A 16,817-nucleotide genomic window follows, 5' to 3' on the forward strand; every position below is an offset into this window, starting at 1 on the left:
CTTTTGTCAAACATATTCATAACCACCCAGATCACCACCAGAAAGTACTTGTAAGTCCCAGCAAATTAGGAATTTTATCAAAAGAATTATTTGCCGAAAAGTACCTGCTAGGTATGGCCTTGTTTATTCTCTTGCCATCTAAATCAAGGGACCAAAACTGCAGATAGGTTTCCAGGCACTATGAACAAAAATAGTCAAAATGAAAAATTACCAACTTTCAGACTGCGTTTTTACTATGAACTATTTGTTAACTACCTGAAAATAGCAAACACCTTCACAGAAATTAGGATCAATACAGAAAGCAGGAACGCTGAAACATTTCTCAAGTCATGTAATTCATCCTGCAGATCTATCTTTTTTTGGTGTACAAGAGAATATGGGATAGAAATGGAAGCTACATCTTCTGAGACAGTGAGGTTAGTGAAGCAAAACTGGAGGTCATTAGTATGGCTTATATAGCAGTATTATGCCGAAGTGTTCACATTTCTTTAGCAGAGATGAAGGAACCTGAGAGGTATCAAATAAGGCTTTGTTTCCTCACAAAACTAATCTTTTTATTCACATATACGCATGCACACACACATTAATCATGGTTACATTTTAAATCTGGAATCAAATACGATTTGGTTTCAAGCAGACCTTGTCTAGATGTCAGTAGTTAGGTGTATTTCATGTTCTGGCTGATACTTTATAGGCTATAAAACTGTCTTGCTGTGTAGAGCATTCATAGAAAAATAACATTCCAGTCATGTAAGTCGTATAAGGGTGAGTAATGGTAATGTGGTTTTGCTGGGAGAAGGCAAAAATTGTGTGTAGGGAGTTCAGCAAGAAGGTAAGGTAGGGGGAAGGAGGGGGGAGAGAGAGAGAGACTTTAACAGCTTTAATTCCTTCACAGAGTCTTGTGGTTTGGGAAGAGATGCTGGAGGCAATTCTCAGCACTAAATTGTTAATTCAGTAGACTGTATAAAACCAAATTTAGTCTAGATGTGCCTGTATTGTTAACTTCTAATGTGCATTTCCCACAGTGATAAAACACTTGAAATTAAACTTTCTACAAATGTTTACTAGCCCTGATGCATACCGGTGCAAGCAAAGCCCTAATCTGACAGAGACTGTGACCACATGATATAGGGACACATACTACAGAAAATGGCAATGACGGAAGCATAAAGCTCCCCAAGCCATCTTTCGTGCAGTCATTTTCTTAATATCTAAAATGTCATGAAATTAATCTGTATGGAAGACAAAAGATGGATATACAGATCATTGTCTAAGAATGATGATGGTTACTATATCTCAGTTTGGAGTGACGAATGTCTTTCTAAATGAGAGTCTGAATGCACTAATATTTGATTTTTACATACATAAAATCATTTTTGCCAGCGTCAATAAGACTAAAGAAACATTTGTAAATGTTTTCCCAAAGCAGGATAAAAAATACTCTAAATTCTAGTGTTACAGCCCTTAAACGTGGTATCTTACGCACAAATATTAGTATTATGTTAACAGACAATAACAATAAGCTAATGAAACTTGACCACCTGCTGCAAACAAGTTGATGAAATGTGAATCCGTGCAACTGTTTTCTTGGAGCTTAATGCAGTGATATGAAGGAATCTCCAGAAGAGGTTCTGTATCCAAGGAGTGCAAGGGAGAAGATCACATAAAATACACGCTGAACTCCCCAAATGCATTGTGATTGGGTTTTTTTAAATATAACAGACTGTGGAGCAGGAAGTTAACATCAGGAATGCTACCAAACTGTTTGACAGAAATTAAAACATGTGATTTACAAAATGTGACTACTGTATTTTAAGGAGCTTAGACTTGGGAAAAACAGGTTAAACCTGAAGCCAAAAATGTAACCCCATCAAACTCTACATCAGATATATTCATCAAAAAATCTTGAATGAGGGAGAGAGAAAATGATTGATACCCCATATTGTTGGGTGCCCTGACAGTGAACCAGGGACTGGAATAAGCCCGTACAGTGTGGAGGTAACCAGAAAGAAATGTACCAGTTAGGGTAAAGCAGGTGAGTAGCCAGACTGCACTGCCTTCCCTGCATACCCAGGAAGGCAGGAGCACAACCGTATGAGAAAACTTGAGAAAGATCCCTCCCTAAGCAAAAAAAAGCCTTCCTCCAAAAAAGGCAGGCACAGAACCTCAGTTCTTGCCCATTGCAGGTAGGAAAGTGTGTCTAAGGTCCCTCCAAGGCACGCCATGCCTAAGGCAAGTGGCAGAGGGCCAGCCTTGCATGTCAGCTGAGACACTACAGCAGGAAAAAGAAACCCATATGGGGGTTTTCTAAGGGGAAGAAGGGCTTTTGGTAAGTGTCAAATAATACTTCTGTGCAAATTAGAAAAGATATGTAGAAAGTTTTTAGCTAGATGATTCATACTCGCGTCACATCTGTGTGACAAAAAATCAGTAGCTCTACCTTATGTCCAAAACTGCATAGGGAAACTACAATACCAATACCACGACAAGCCACGAGGCCGTTTTGCTTCATACTACACTCAAGTGAGTCATCTGGGACAAAAATCTGCTTTCCCTTATGAGAATGAATATCATGGAAAGATCCAGACATCCGTTTAAGATAAATAATTACAACAGATTCCTTGATTTTAACAGCTTTATTCTGGATTTACAGTGAGGTAGTTCAGAGTGGAGACATTTGAATACCATTCTGTAAATCAAAAGGTCTTTCCACTCATATTTTAGGAACTCCTTTGGTTTGTGACTTTTTATTCCCTTATAGAAAAGAATTATTGTTTTTCACCGTGTATACAGAAAGTGAATGGACGTGGGCCCTTCCAGGGCACTGAAGTATTAGGAGGCACAGATTTGTCAGAAACCAAAGAAGTCAGCATAGTTAGCAGTGGTCTAGAGGATACACAACTGGTTGTGTGATGCACAACCAGTCCCTTCCACTCATCTCTGACCAGACTGGAATTGTGTCTAGTCCTGTGCCCAGTTATAGAAGGATCTCCTTTGTATCAGATGCACTTCCTATACCCATTTACCATAGAAATTATTGCACAATGGGTCTGGAATACAAGAATGCTTCCTTAGAGTCACAGTATCTGGTATTTCCATTCATATTGTAACCTCATTTGCAAAGCACACTCTTGGAAAAACAAGCGGGATGTCTTGTCTTCACAGGCTGCACTCAGGACGCTGACAGTTACAATCTCTTTCATGTCTCCATTTTGCTGGTTTAAACCTTGAGTTGTTGAATCCAAAATAATTAAATTACATGAGTAAAGTTAGTGTAAATGAGAACAGAATTAATTGTGAGAGAACTGTGCCTTCTGACAGTTTGAAAACGGGAGAGGAAAGCAAGTGTTGCAATTTTCTGGAAATATTTTTTTTCCCTTTACATAAAGTCTGACATTGTCACATTGTAATTGATTAATCTTTTGTGAACTGTGCTTTTCTGTTTCATTCGGTGCTTCTAAGACTGCTTCTCTGAAGAGTACATAAAGTTTTCAGAGATCTGTTTTTGGAATCTTAAGTGGTTAGTCTTTCAGCTCCAGTGCTACCACTGTGATTTTAATTTATCAATCTGCTGTTCAGTGAAATGCTGTAGAAACACTTTAAAGCCTAAACCCATCACTTATTCCTATACCTGTCAATGGCAGTCTTCTGTACTTGTCAAACCAAGTTAAATGACAGTCCTGGAATGTATACAATATTACTAATAAATTGGATAATCAATCACATGTGTATGGTTTGACAGTAGTACCTTGAATATACTGAATTTAAAACACATTTTTAAGAGACAGGACTCATTACTCTTGTAGTAAGAAAAAAAATACTGTACAGACATCAAGAATTTTCCAGTCAGTCTGTACAATTAAAGGACACCTTGGGAAATGTTTAGGCCACTGGTTAGGACACTGGAAAGCTTTTTCATTACCTTACTATAATATTTTCCCATGGGAAACTTAAGCAATTGGAGATTACTTTAGATGACAGAAAAATAGTTTAACAGCAGGAGGAGACAGGTCAGGGAGACATTAAGTAGATTTACTCAGGTTTCTTTACATACAAAAGCTATTTTGTTTCTAAAAAGCATCAAGCTAACGGCGTTAAGAATAGACTGTCCCTGCAGCCACACTAAGTAGTTTTTATTAGGAGTAATTCTAATACTTAGCACTTAGCTGTACAGCAAATTGTTGGGGCTAAATTTTTCCTTGAAAGCCCTGCATCGCTTCTGCCCGTCTGGCTGCCATAACCAGCTCCCAGACCAGCTGATCCCCAGAGTCTCAGTATTAATCTTGGTGTCTTTGCTATCTTGTGCTTCACCAGCTTTGCCTAATCCTCTACGGGAAAGTGTCTAAGGGAATCAATTACATGACTGCGTACATGCAACTTTGAATTTTTGCCCAAGTTTTGCCTAAAATTCAGGTTGGACAGTAAGCTCAACAGTTTTCCCTAAATACATTTCCTTGGGAAAATAGTTTTCAGGAGAGAGGATGAGGGTAAAGAAGGGATGTATCTGAAGATAGAAAAAAAATGCAGCCTAATCATATTGCAAATAAATTGTGCCTACTGCCTGCAAAAAGATACGTTAATGGGAAATGGAATACTGTATATCAGCTATTTTATGTCTACATGTCTTTCTTGGACAAAATGTACCTTTTTAGATTAGATTTGCCAAAAACTTTTCAGTTTTGCAGAAAAAAAATCTCCATTTACAGTACTATATTCCTTGCTGTACTTTTTAAAATTTGACTCCATACTTCTCTCCCATCTCAGGAAAACAAAAATCTATCTTGCACTTATTAATTGAATGAACTTGTAGAATCAGAATAAAACTTTTATTAACTTATGGTTACAAAACTGCCATGAAAATTGATCAGTAATTGAAACCTACAAGTAGTAGGTTATGTTCAATCATTTGACATTTTGGGACAAGTGGTTGGGGACTTTGATGGTTGCTTTTTGTTTTTAACTATGCCGGTTTGCCCTCATAAGTGCGCTATGGAAATGAATGTAAAATACTTTTCTGCAATTACGTTTCCTCTTCTGGTTCCCTCTTTTGTGCTGTAAACCTCCAAGAATATATTAGCTGAAGGAATCACTGAAAAAAATTGTCTTTTGACAGTAAATATGTCAGCAAAAAGCAGGCTCTGGAGAATATTCTCTTTCTCTGCAGAATATACAGCCTGAATTTCAAAACAGAAGTGGCCTTCCATTTCCATCAGCATCCTCAGCCTTAACTAAAATCGGATCATCTCCAAAGTGAAGGTGGGATTCAGCCCACCAATTTAATTCATGTCTTTGGGGAATGTAGGTAACCATCCACTGAAAAGAGGCCTGAAATATCCACCTTTTTTTTTAAATAGGTCATGAAAGTCATTGCCATCTGATTGATTTTCTAACAGGGAAAGTTTCCATCTCCCAATGCTTATTCTCTAAGTTATCTAGTTACCCTCACCCACTCCCTTTTTTTAACATTACATCAATTTAGGCTGATTCTCTTTTGCACTCAACAGGAACTAGCATTCTTTTTACATGACAAGAGAAATGATTTTACAAGTGACTGGAATACTAGTTTCAACCATTAGGTTGATACATACCTCCTAAAAAGAGTTTGATTGAAGGAATATTGCTTTTGTATTTAATATTTTTATCCAACTCTGACAACACAGAAGCAATTGATAGTATAAATGGTGATAGCACTGTCAATTGAAATAAGATATATTGTGCCTGGTTTGTCAACATTTATGATTTACAAATACATCTTTGTACCTGTGGAAAGAAAAAGAGATATCAGCTAAGGGTGACTCACATGCAAGACAGAAATTCTTGTTTCCATGAAAATAACAAGAGCTATTTCTGCTCTTGTTTTGCATTAACTATTCTAGAGTCAGAATAACTCCACTGGAGTCAGTTACACTCACTACTGTTTGGAGCTAAGTAAATTAAAACAGGATGTGATCATTAGTTTATAAAAATCTTTTGTGGGCGTAGAACACAGAGCACAAGAAAGACTACACTGTAATGATATATTTTCAATATACAATATCATCAGATAAATAAAGACATAATAACATCCATGTGTTTATTTCAAAGATGCAGAAGCATGATTTTGGATTTGCCTGATTGACACACGTGCAGCTGCTGACGTGCATAGGAAATTTGAATATACGCAGTATTATAACTCTGAAAATACAGTCTTTGGGGAATCCTTTATTCTTCAGGCATACACAGTTTAAAGCAGGCTTAGTGTTAAGTGAAGTGAAGCTAAAAGAGACAGCTTATACAAGATTGTCTTGCTGATACTAGGTCAGGAAAAGGAACCATGACTTTTGCTTAACAGAAACACACTTTATTGATGAGTTTTCTTTGCCTCAGTGTGAGGCATTACAGTGTCTTTTACTGTCTTCCGTTCTACTAGCAACGCCATACACACAGTTCTGTTGATAATATTGCAGAGAAGGCATATGTTTGTGGGTAAGTAATCTGCCTGTTTACAATGCCATTAGGAAATTGCTGACTCCACCGGTTCACAGGCTCGTTTAAACCTTTCTCTGCTTCCAACTTGCTGAGTATTTGGTATTCAACACCGTGCGAGTGATTTCCTGCAGCCTCCATAACACAGGTTGGTGGGTTGCTAAGGAATAACTCTCAAGAGGTTAAGAGCCTTACAGTCACCTTGATCTCAGTGCCAGTGATTATCTGTGCTAATTTTCTGCTTCATGTTTTATACTGCAGCACTGACCAAAGCTTATGTCTCTCCCTAAGCATACATAAGTGTGAACAATTATGGCTGTAGATGGAGAGATGTACTGGTCACTTTCACAGTATAATCTCTTTAACATATTATTACAAATGGAATATCATCATTCAACTTTTTTTTTTTTTTTAAAAAGAAAAAAGGAATTAAAGAGAAAAAAAGCCAAGTGATAACAATTGGAGAAACAGAAGAGATTTTTTCTCTTAGGTCATCCATTTTGGATTCTTTTTGTTGTTGTTAGTTCATTGCCTTTTCAGTACACATGCAGGACAACTGTTTCACAGCCAAGAGGACTTGGAACTGCTTTTGTAAAATCCTAGACCTCTAAGGGTCTCACATGATGTCTTCTGTCCTTGGGCTGTTAATTCAGCAGTCACAGTGGACACAACCCCAGGAGTCACATCGTGTTGCCTCTGTGCTGCCACAGCTGCAAGCAGAATTTCAGAGAGGGAAGAAGAGACCCAAGTGATGAATATAAAGAAGGATACACATCAAGATTTCCCAGAGCTTTAAACCCACCATCCTTTACCTGTCTTATGCCATCAGGGTCAACACCTACAGATAAGGTCTTACAGTGCTAATGCCCTTCCCCTATTTATATAGGTATCATGGAAGGATGAAAGTCTTTCCTCCATCACCCACACCTGAATTCAGTCACCTTTCTTTAAGGAGACTAAGTAATGGGAAATGAAAAGAGAATTGAGCCCCCTGGTCTGTTGCAGCTCATAGGAGCCCATGCACCTCTAACATCTCTGGGTGCTATTCCCACCTTGAGGGTGAAGTAGCTGTTGCCACACCTTTGCCAGTGGTCCCAGGCGAGGAGTCCCTCTATGTGCAGAACTGGCATTTTCCTGCTCCATATGAATGGTGCTTTCACACAGAAATGCCTTTTGCCAGCGCAGAGAGATCCCAAATAGTCTGTGGGGAAAGCAGAGATTCCCTCCCCACCTCCTGCTGGAGTCCCCAGCACCTGTATCATGGGATATGGGACTTAATTAGCAGGTATGCCTTTGAATTCCAAAGAAGATTTCACTTACAATAAATTCAGAGTAGAAATGTAAGGAAATCAACTCCTGGTAGCTCTTCAATTGTGCTAGCAAGCTGCACTGTGAAAAGCCACAATATGTTCGCATCTCGTATGGCAGACATGGGGTCAATAACCTTTTGGCAGAAAGATAAGAAGGAAAAATTGGTTGATGTTTGCTGCAGCTAAAGCCCTGTGTATTCCCATTTCAGAGACTGAATGTCATGCAACATACAGAATACCTGCAGTTACCTTTTATCTCAGTAGCAATGGATGCTACTGAACTAAACCATGCAAAAATGCAAAGCACCTTAACTTTAAGGTTAGAGGCAACGTCTGTAGCAGAGCTGTTTAGATAGCTTCAGCTGTAAAACACTATATGAAAACTGCTGGGGTTTCTCCGGGTGACAATTAAAGACACGATAACATTATCAGATGCTTCTGAAGCAAGGAAATATTTTTAAAAGCTAGTATAAGCACCCTATAAGAATGTACAAGAATTCATAGATTACACTGCCATCTGATAACCAGATTCCAAAATGTGCTTCTACTTTTTCCTGCTCTGATCCCATGTAGGTTGCAACTGTCACTTGCAAAGCTGAAGGAACATAAAGAACTGACTTCAGTTTCAAGACAGAAGTTACCTTAATGGGAACAGGCCAAAGAATGAAATTCTTAGGGTCTGACTGATGTGCAAAACTGCTCCTCTCAAAAGAGAAGTATTATCCCAGATGTTATACTAAATTAGAAAATAAAAAAAAAAAAAATTACAAGCCACATTTTTCAACAATATAAAAGTATTCTGCATGAAGAATGCTGTGTGACAGGATCTCCTCAGTGGTACAGCGACAGAGTGGGAGCAGAAGGTAGGGAAGGAGAGAAACAACTGGTTGCCACACCAGAAACCCTTTCCTGTATTTTCCCTACCCAAAACCTGCACTGCCTGCAGCTACCCTCCTCTGAGCAACCTGTGAGCCTTTCCCAACCTCTCAATCCTCTCTCAAGCCTACTGGTGTTTTTCCCGAGCACACTCAGATGTCTTCCTGAGTCCTCTCTCCCTCCTGTGACACATCAGTGCCCCCATTCCTGGGGATGGCTTTGAGCCATCTCTGTCACGGCATCTGTATATGAAAAGGAAGTCCCACACTCTGAAAGCCCAGTGAAAGGCCAGCAGTCCTTCTTGCATCCTATGGGCCAGAGTCAAGTTGCCACCGAGAGAGGTAGCTGCCCTTCAGCCTTACTGTGGCTGGTGCAGAATGAATTCTTTTTCATCAGTTTTACGGTCTTCAACATTGAAAAACTGAATTTATCTGGTATTTATGCAAACTAAATTAATGTCACTCCAGGTGAAAGGTTTCATGTGACAGGCCTTTTAAATTTAATCTTTTTTCTTCAAATTGTCTGTTATCTTCTACTTAAAAACAAAAACTGAATATTAAATAGGGGCTTATTGCAGCTATTAATCATTCAACTAAACAAAACCGCTAGCAAACTGAGAATAGCTGTAAATAAAATAATAGGTTCGGTACCTGCTGCCTCTTAGTTCCATGTGGACTGGCTATAGAGTGAAAGACAAAATAAGAGCTGTTGCATAGTTTAGGGAAAATTTTGTTAGTTTTGTGTTAAGGTAAGACACAGAAATATGGTTGTTATACAAAGTTTAACTATTATTACTTAATGTTATTTTGCTTCCTCTGTCACACACAGCTTACCTGCTTCTGGGTTCCAGTCTCTCAGGGCTGTTTTATTTAATGTATATTTCACATAAAATGCATATAGGGCTTTCTTTTCTCAAATGAATTACCAACAGGACTACGGTCGGCTTTCTTACCTGGTGAGTCTCATGATCTTCACTGCTGGTCCAGTATTACGTGGGTGGACAGTACAACTTATCCTATCATTTGCACTTGGGCACTTGCATCAAGGCAGATGTGGCAGAGGTGAAATTATCCTCTGACCTCCTGCTCCTTTGATGGATGTTTTTGCCAGTTGCAGACAGGCAAAATTGCAAGCCTTCAAAATCAAAACACTGGCATGAAATTATTACTGAGGTAATTTAAGCCTGCCAACTCTTCTTTTTTTTGCCCCTTTTAAGTGGTCAACCTCTGAAACATAGGAAAGGGAAGAAAAGGGGAAAGAGGCATTATGTGATGAGGGAAAAAGAAACCAAAAGAACTCCAGAATTCTTGACCCATTCTTCAAATTATGCACTAAAAAAAAAAAAAAAAATTGAAGACATTTTGCTCAATGTTCAAGAGCAGAGATTACCCACAAGTTTGTTCCCTGTGAAAACAAACTTCATTAATATGTAGCTACCATCATTCATCTCCCTTTATTTTCAGTGAATGTTTTCTACTGTGCTTTGTCCTTTCTCTCTCCTTTCTACCTTTCTGCTTTCTTATTTAAAGCTTCTCCTTTTTTGTGATACTTTCTTCATGCCTCTCATCCTTTACTATTCATAATTGTCCTTCTCAGGCAACTGAAAAACTTTGTTTTGTGTTTTGTGTTACTTTGTTTTGGGTTTGTGTTACTTCATCAGGCAGAGTACAAATCCCTTGTGACCTTTCTGTGCAGACCATTTATTACCTCTTTGGTTCTGTTTTTTCAGATGTGTGAGATAGATAGACTTCATTGCTATTGCTTCACCATAAAGGCAGAAAGTTGCTAATGGAATACAAAACTAGGAAAATCAATCTAAGATTGACTTTGCAATTGACAGCTCAAAAATAGTTTTCCCCTGGACCTTTGCAATTTCCTACCTGTATTTGTTTCCCTTGATGGTGCCTGTCTTTTCCCAGATTAGTATGTATATTTCCTTCTGAACTTGAGAGGAAAGGCATCTCTGTAATGCTATTGCTTGCATCATTCATTTTCCTAACTTTTTTTCCTTTTCTCTTTATGATGAAAGAAGATTTGGTGAACTCAAGGACCAACAATCCAACTCTTTTCATGTTTCTCATAAATCAAATTCATTGCCTTATCTCTGCTCACCTACTCACTCATTTACCAATCTTTCATGTATTTCAGTCTTCGTAGTCCACTGATTATGCTGTTAGCCCAGCAAAGAAGAGGGCTTCAGTATTAGAGTGCTCACTTCATTTGATCACTCAGAGAATTACACTATAATGATGCTCTAATTACAGAGCTGTCGCGCTGTGTTAAATTGATTCTCTATGTGCTGTCAACTATTTACACTGTTCTGCATGGCTCAGACTTCACATTTCCAAATATACTACAACGATAGCTGACAACGGCACTGACAAACATCATGTACAGTGTATGGTTGTGGAAAAGAAATGGAAGGACTTTGAAGGAGGGCTTGGAATGTGAGAGTAAGCTAATATTACCACAGAAGTTTTAATCAATGTGTATATTTCTATAAACCAGTTTATTCTTGTTTTTCTGTGTTTTTCCACAGTGGTTATGTCTTTGATTATGATTACTACAGAGATGATTTCTACAATCGGTATGTGTGATTATATTTTCGTACATCCTACACCATTTCTACTGTTTGTTTATAATGTAATCACATCATTTGGTTAGACAGGTCTGTTCTGATTTTCCATATTATTCATGTCATTATTTCTATTGTGTGTCAGAAGAAGACTATTTGAATATATCACAAATAGAGAAGATTACCACCACCAAATCTATGCTCATTAAACAGCTCATTTGGTCTTATCCTTCTTTAAAAGCTTTTGGGGCATTTTCTGTGCTGAACAGTTTAATGGTAGTTTAATTGCTCGGTGTTTCTTCCAACAGAGTTCTTCCAGGCTTACTTTCTCTGGAGCATTAGCAGCTGTAAAATTTTTCAGTATGACACTCATGTCTTGGTCTTTTCATCCATGTGTATGAAAAGATATAAAAAGTCTCCTGAAAAATGTGTCTTCCAAGAACATTTAGAAGTCTAGAAGGACCCTGAGGGAAGCAAAACCACAGGTTGAACAGCATGTGCTCCTATAGGAGGAAAAGAAGAGTTGATACCTGAGCAATTGGAGATTTGTGCCTTGAATACATACAGACAGCCTAACTCAGTGCTGTGGGAATTTATTCATTCAGATGTAGCAAAACCACCACAACACAGGGTGAACATGGAAGACCATGGATAACCAATTCCAGCAGTGATCCAGCAGTGTTGTATCTCTGCATTAGAGCTGCCTGATTTAGCATGGGCCAAGTGAGTCTGAGGGGAACAAAGCATTGCTCCACCAACCTCTTATAATCTGAGATTTCTTTAATGTAAAGCAATGGACAACAGCAGGCAAGCAGTTTACACTCTGAAGTTAAGTTGTCGCGTGCCATGTACCTTTCTGCTTCATTGTAGGAAAAATGTAGAAAGAATGGGTTTGGGGTTTGTTTTTTTTCATGGGGTTGATTCAATTTGAGCCACCAGTTTTAGTTTTGCATGTAAATGACCATGCTAACTTTGAACAGAGCTAAAAATACTGAGCTATAAACATATGGAGTAAAAGCCATGAGTGCAGTTTAATCCTGCTCAGTCCAGCCTTGACAGTAGGAGCAGCTCATGTCCTGTAAAAAGTTAACTTCCATAGGCTTGTGTTTGCTTTCCCCAAGGTTACTGCTCCGAATTTCATCAGTGGATTTGTATGTTTTTAAACAGAGTACTGTTTCTGATCTATGCCCCCTTGAATATAAAGTTATGTGTCTTTACTTTTTTCCCTGTTCCTGTATATTATGGGTAGCACAAATGAACAACCACAACGGTTACGTTTCCACAACAAAAGAAATACTTATGGGACATTAAAGGTTGCTTCTGTGGAACTTGGTGTCTGTCTTGGTGGTTGTCATATTATGAAAAACTGCGGACAGTGAAATGTGTCCATAAATGTATTCAATAGTATAATTTTCTGATTTAGAAATCTTTCAGAATTAAAACAGCAGAACATTTATGGTAGAAAACCCAAATATGAGGTTGGCCTCAAAAGGCTGGACATGTTCATCTATTGACAATAGAAACTTTAAGAGGTTAAGGGACTCTGTTAGAGCCAAGTTAATGGAAGCGGAAGACTAAAAGCTCTGTATGGTAGTCATGTGAAAGAAAATCCCACAGATAATTCGATGCACTATTGATACAGCTATAGGAAATGTAAATTAAGAAATATAGACATGATTCTTTGAATTTTTGAATTTCTGAACTTCTGAACTTTCTGAATTTCTGTGTTTTATTCCAAAATGTAGATCTTGTTTTCTAATATTCATTAACTTTCCAACCTCCCTGAAGGGAGAATACACCTATCTTATCTTGACTAAAACAGTGGTAGGGTGAGAAAAGGGTGGCAAACATGGTTAGTGCTGTAAAATAAAATCTGTATGAAGACAGATTGACAAGATCAGGACTGCATGATTTAGAAGGGTGAGTGAAAGAAAAGGCACTGTTATATACACATTAGCGATTAATTGGACAAAGAACTGCTTTACAATTAAGCATTTCCGTTTATAATTTCTCATATTACAAGCACAAGGAAAACAGGCAGGGTACTTCAAAGCTGATAAAAGGAAGCATTTTTTTAAAGAAAGCATATCATTGAAATATGTAGGACTTGGTGCAACAAAATACTGAGCCTAAAAGCTTTGCATAATTTCAAAAATAAGAAGAGTAATATTGGATAACAGTCCTTTTATATATTTCAAAAAAGGAAGCTGTTGTGGTTTAGGCCAAAATCCACTACTGGGGACCTGAGGGACCCCAGATGGGACTGACAGATACTCCCCTCTACCCCTCTACAAAGAGAGAGGCAGAGGAGGAAAAAGAGACATGAGTTTAGAAGAAATTAAACTACTTTAATGAAATATTAATAATAAAATAAAAGGAAATAATGAAGAATATATACAAAACCGTGTCAAGCTCCCAAGATGACAATCATGTCACCGGCTGGCACTGGGGCAGTCCCAGGCTGGACTCAGTGATGGACAGGAACTGGATTCCGGATCTGGATTCAGGATCGGGATCACAGGCAGATCAACAGTCCTCCTCAGACGTCGGCCATTGAAGGAAGAGAGCTGACCCTTTGATCCCTCAGCTTTCATATTGACCATGAGGCAGAGGGGATGGAATACCCTGTTGGTCAGTTTTGGGTCACCTGTCCTGTCCACTCCTCCCTGCAGGTGGGACCCCACTATGCTTTTCTGCTTCCGACCCTCCAACGGGGCAAATAACAAAGTCGGTTGCCCTTGGGTGGTATAGCTATAAGTATAAGCAGGAGCCTCTCTGCATACCGTGCCTGGGCATCAGCTATAGACAATTGGTCTTATCACTCTGAGAGAGTGAACACTGTCTGCACAATATACAGTTAATTTCAGTAGTTAAAAGAAGCCCAGCTAAGAAGCGAAGTTACTGAACAAAATTGGTTGTTTTACCTCAAACCAGGACAGAAGCGTAGTTTTGCATTTCAATACATTATCTAAACATGACCTATTGGAAGCTATAAAAAAATGACCTTTGGAGGAATAATTGCATAATGATCTTTTGTGTGATAGCTTACAGTTCTTCTGAAACATTTTTTTCCAGTAATGTTAAATGGGAGATTGTGACCAACCTGCAGATCATCCCATATAATAAATGATGAGTGACAACAAACAATAATATTTCTGCTAAAAGTTCCAAAAATGTTTTCGTGTTCGTCTTCATACACAATTGTTTAGTCATGCTCACAATGGCTAGAAACTGCTTACTCTGTAAGAATATCTAAGGCCATGGACTTCGCATCCACTGCAGGTGACAGGATCTCTGTGACACATTCTGTAGGCAGCTATGGAAAAGCAGGGAACTGGTTATAGTGTCTGTAGGATTATGGTACAGACAACAGTAAAGATCCTGGGATCTAAGCACTAGGTGTTCACTTGCCAGAAAATGGACTAGAAGTGTTAAATTTGATTCTGCTTCCCTTTCAGCATGCTGTTAGACATTGTGGTGACTGAATTACTGTTTCTTGTGTGTCTGTTTTCAAATGTGGATCCGTCTGCCCAGATGGGTGACTGTAGTCATAATTGTGAAAATTAAACATGAGGTTATAAATTTCCATAATTACTAGTTGCAAGTATCATTTGAAAGAAACTTGATAATATTTTTCAGAATATTGCTTGTCCCTCTTCTTCAGTCTCTGAACTGGTAATCTTAATTTTCTGAACTTTCTTCTCCTGACCTGTCATTTTCAGAGCCCATAGCTTTTGTGTTCTCAGTATATTTGTAGCTTTGATTACCTTTTCTACTGCCTTTATTTTCTTCTACGCAGGTTAGTTAGCTGCTGTTGATAACTTTGTTTTTAGGATTGGGGTATTCTATTTGGGAACACTAGTTCATTTTGGTTGTAGAGTATCTTTTATTGACTGTAGTGGTAATTCTCTGAATCTCTACTTGCTACAGTGGTTTCGGTTTGAACAAGACTGTTTTTTATTAAGCATGCTTGAGTATTTTAGTGATTCTTCAATAAAGAAAACATGCTGGGACCTTTTTTCTATGCATTCAGAAGGACATACAGGTGCCTCACTATAAAGATTCCTTTGCTGTTTTTAAAAGTGCAGGATATTGCTTTATAGCAATGGTTGGCTTAAAGTTTGTTTCTTTTTCTATCTTTAAGGATAGCAGATAGAAAACTAGAATTTAAGCCATGCATGTAATAAAGGAGCTGAAATGTCACCACAACAAAATGTACTGCTGTTAGTTGCGTGCAATGAAATGATGTGGACCTGTGGAAAGCAGGTTATGGATTTTCCATACTGCAAATAACAAAGTCCTATAACACATCCCTCATTTAAATTACGCAAAAAATCTGAGGCATGCACTGGTCTGTGACTGAAATCTGAATATGGCACTTAATGTGCACAGGTCCTTGAAATCTAATTTGACTGTGATATAAAGTGATTATGGTTTCAAAGGGTAATTTTCTCAAAGATAACATGAACATTTAGTTGACAGGGCTTCCATGACATGAAATCACAGAAGCTTTTATGGAGTCCAGCTGACTTAATCTTTTTTAGGTTGTTTGATTACCACGGCCGTGTCCCCCCACCACCCCGTGCAGTGATTCCACTGAAGCGTCCTCGTGTAGCTGTGACAACAACTCGCAGAGGCAAAGGGGTTTTCTCCATGAAAGGAGCATCACGATCCACCTCAAGTGGGGCTTCTTCCTCAGGATCCAAATGTGAGTTGCTCATAAGAGTTGGATATTATTGAAGAAATGATCCTAGTAATTTCTGCAAGCAGACTGCTTCCACTATATAGCTCTGTTGCAGTCATTTCCTCCCCTCAGCCTTTAGCTTGAAAAACTGGTTCAATTACCAAAGCTGCCATGCCCTATTCCTGCAAGTCAAAGAGCACACTGATGTAACTTTTGAAGGAAATCCATTCAACATTTGACCTATTCCCTTGGCCTCAGAACAAGCCTGTTTAAAATTGCCTATCATCCTGACTGCTTATGCACCATGAGGTCTTGTGAAGAGCTGATAATAAAGCAAAGCTAATAATCTGGTTACAGACAGAGGCACACTGATTTCTGTTGAGACTTGAGGGTTTTATATGACTGGGGGGGCTGGGGGGGAGTGTGGGCTGGAGGGAGCTGGGGGAGCTTGGGTTATGTGGGGTTTTTTTGCCAGATGCCTTTGAGGGTAGAAAGAGGCAAAATGTCTTTACCTGTTCTAAAGGGAGTCCAAAACAGAATTGGCAACTTGGGCTTATTCAGCCCTTCATTAGTGAGTTGGCCTTAGAAGAGCTGATGAACAATAAGCATTCTGTCCTCCATGTTCACCAAGCTCCCCACCCCATAGTATGTCCTGGGAACTTCATCTTCCTCTTCGTGCATCTTTCAGCACCCACCTGTCTTCCCCTGCCCCTTATGTGGAGTGATACTGTCCTTGGAAGCGTCACTGGAAGAGGAAGAGAAAGATCAGGTAGGGATCAGATATTAGAAAGAATGAAGGGACTCCAATAAGACAATTGCAGTACCAGACTGGCTAACAAAGCATCATGCTGTTGTACACACAACCATGAAATAAGTGAATCCACCAAGAGTACATCTTACTGCAAGA

General features: G+C 38.7%; 1 protein-coding gene across 1 annotated transcript in view; it reads left to right on the forward strand.

Moving 5' to 3' along the window:
* Positions 1 to 16,817, forward strand: part of RALYL (RALY RNA binding protein like) — a gene marked incomplete at its 3' end in the record, with an annotated part of 187,870 nt that overhangs the window by 158,203 nt on the left and 12,850 nt on the right. Inside the window, exons 4-6 of the mRNA XM_082499241.1 lie at positions 11,191 to 11,238; positions 15,771 to 15,934; positions 16,599 to 16,679. Of these exons, the coding sequence (XP_082355367.1) occupies positions 11,191 to 11,238; positions 15,771 to 15,934; positions 16,599 to 16,679 (293 nt within the window). The remainder of the gene's footprint in view (positions 1 to 11,190; positions 11,239 to 15,770; positions 15,935 to 16,598; positions 16,680 to 16,817) is intronic.

Source organism: Vanellus vanellus, assembly GCF_965231255.1.
Source record: "Vanellus vanellus genome assembly, chromosome: 2".
Taxonomy (NCBI): Eukaryota; Metazoa; Chordata; class Aves; order Charadriiformes; family Charadriidae; genus Vanellus; species Vanellus vanellus.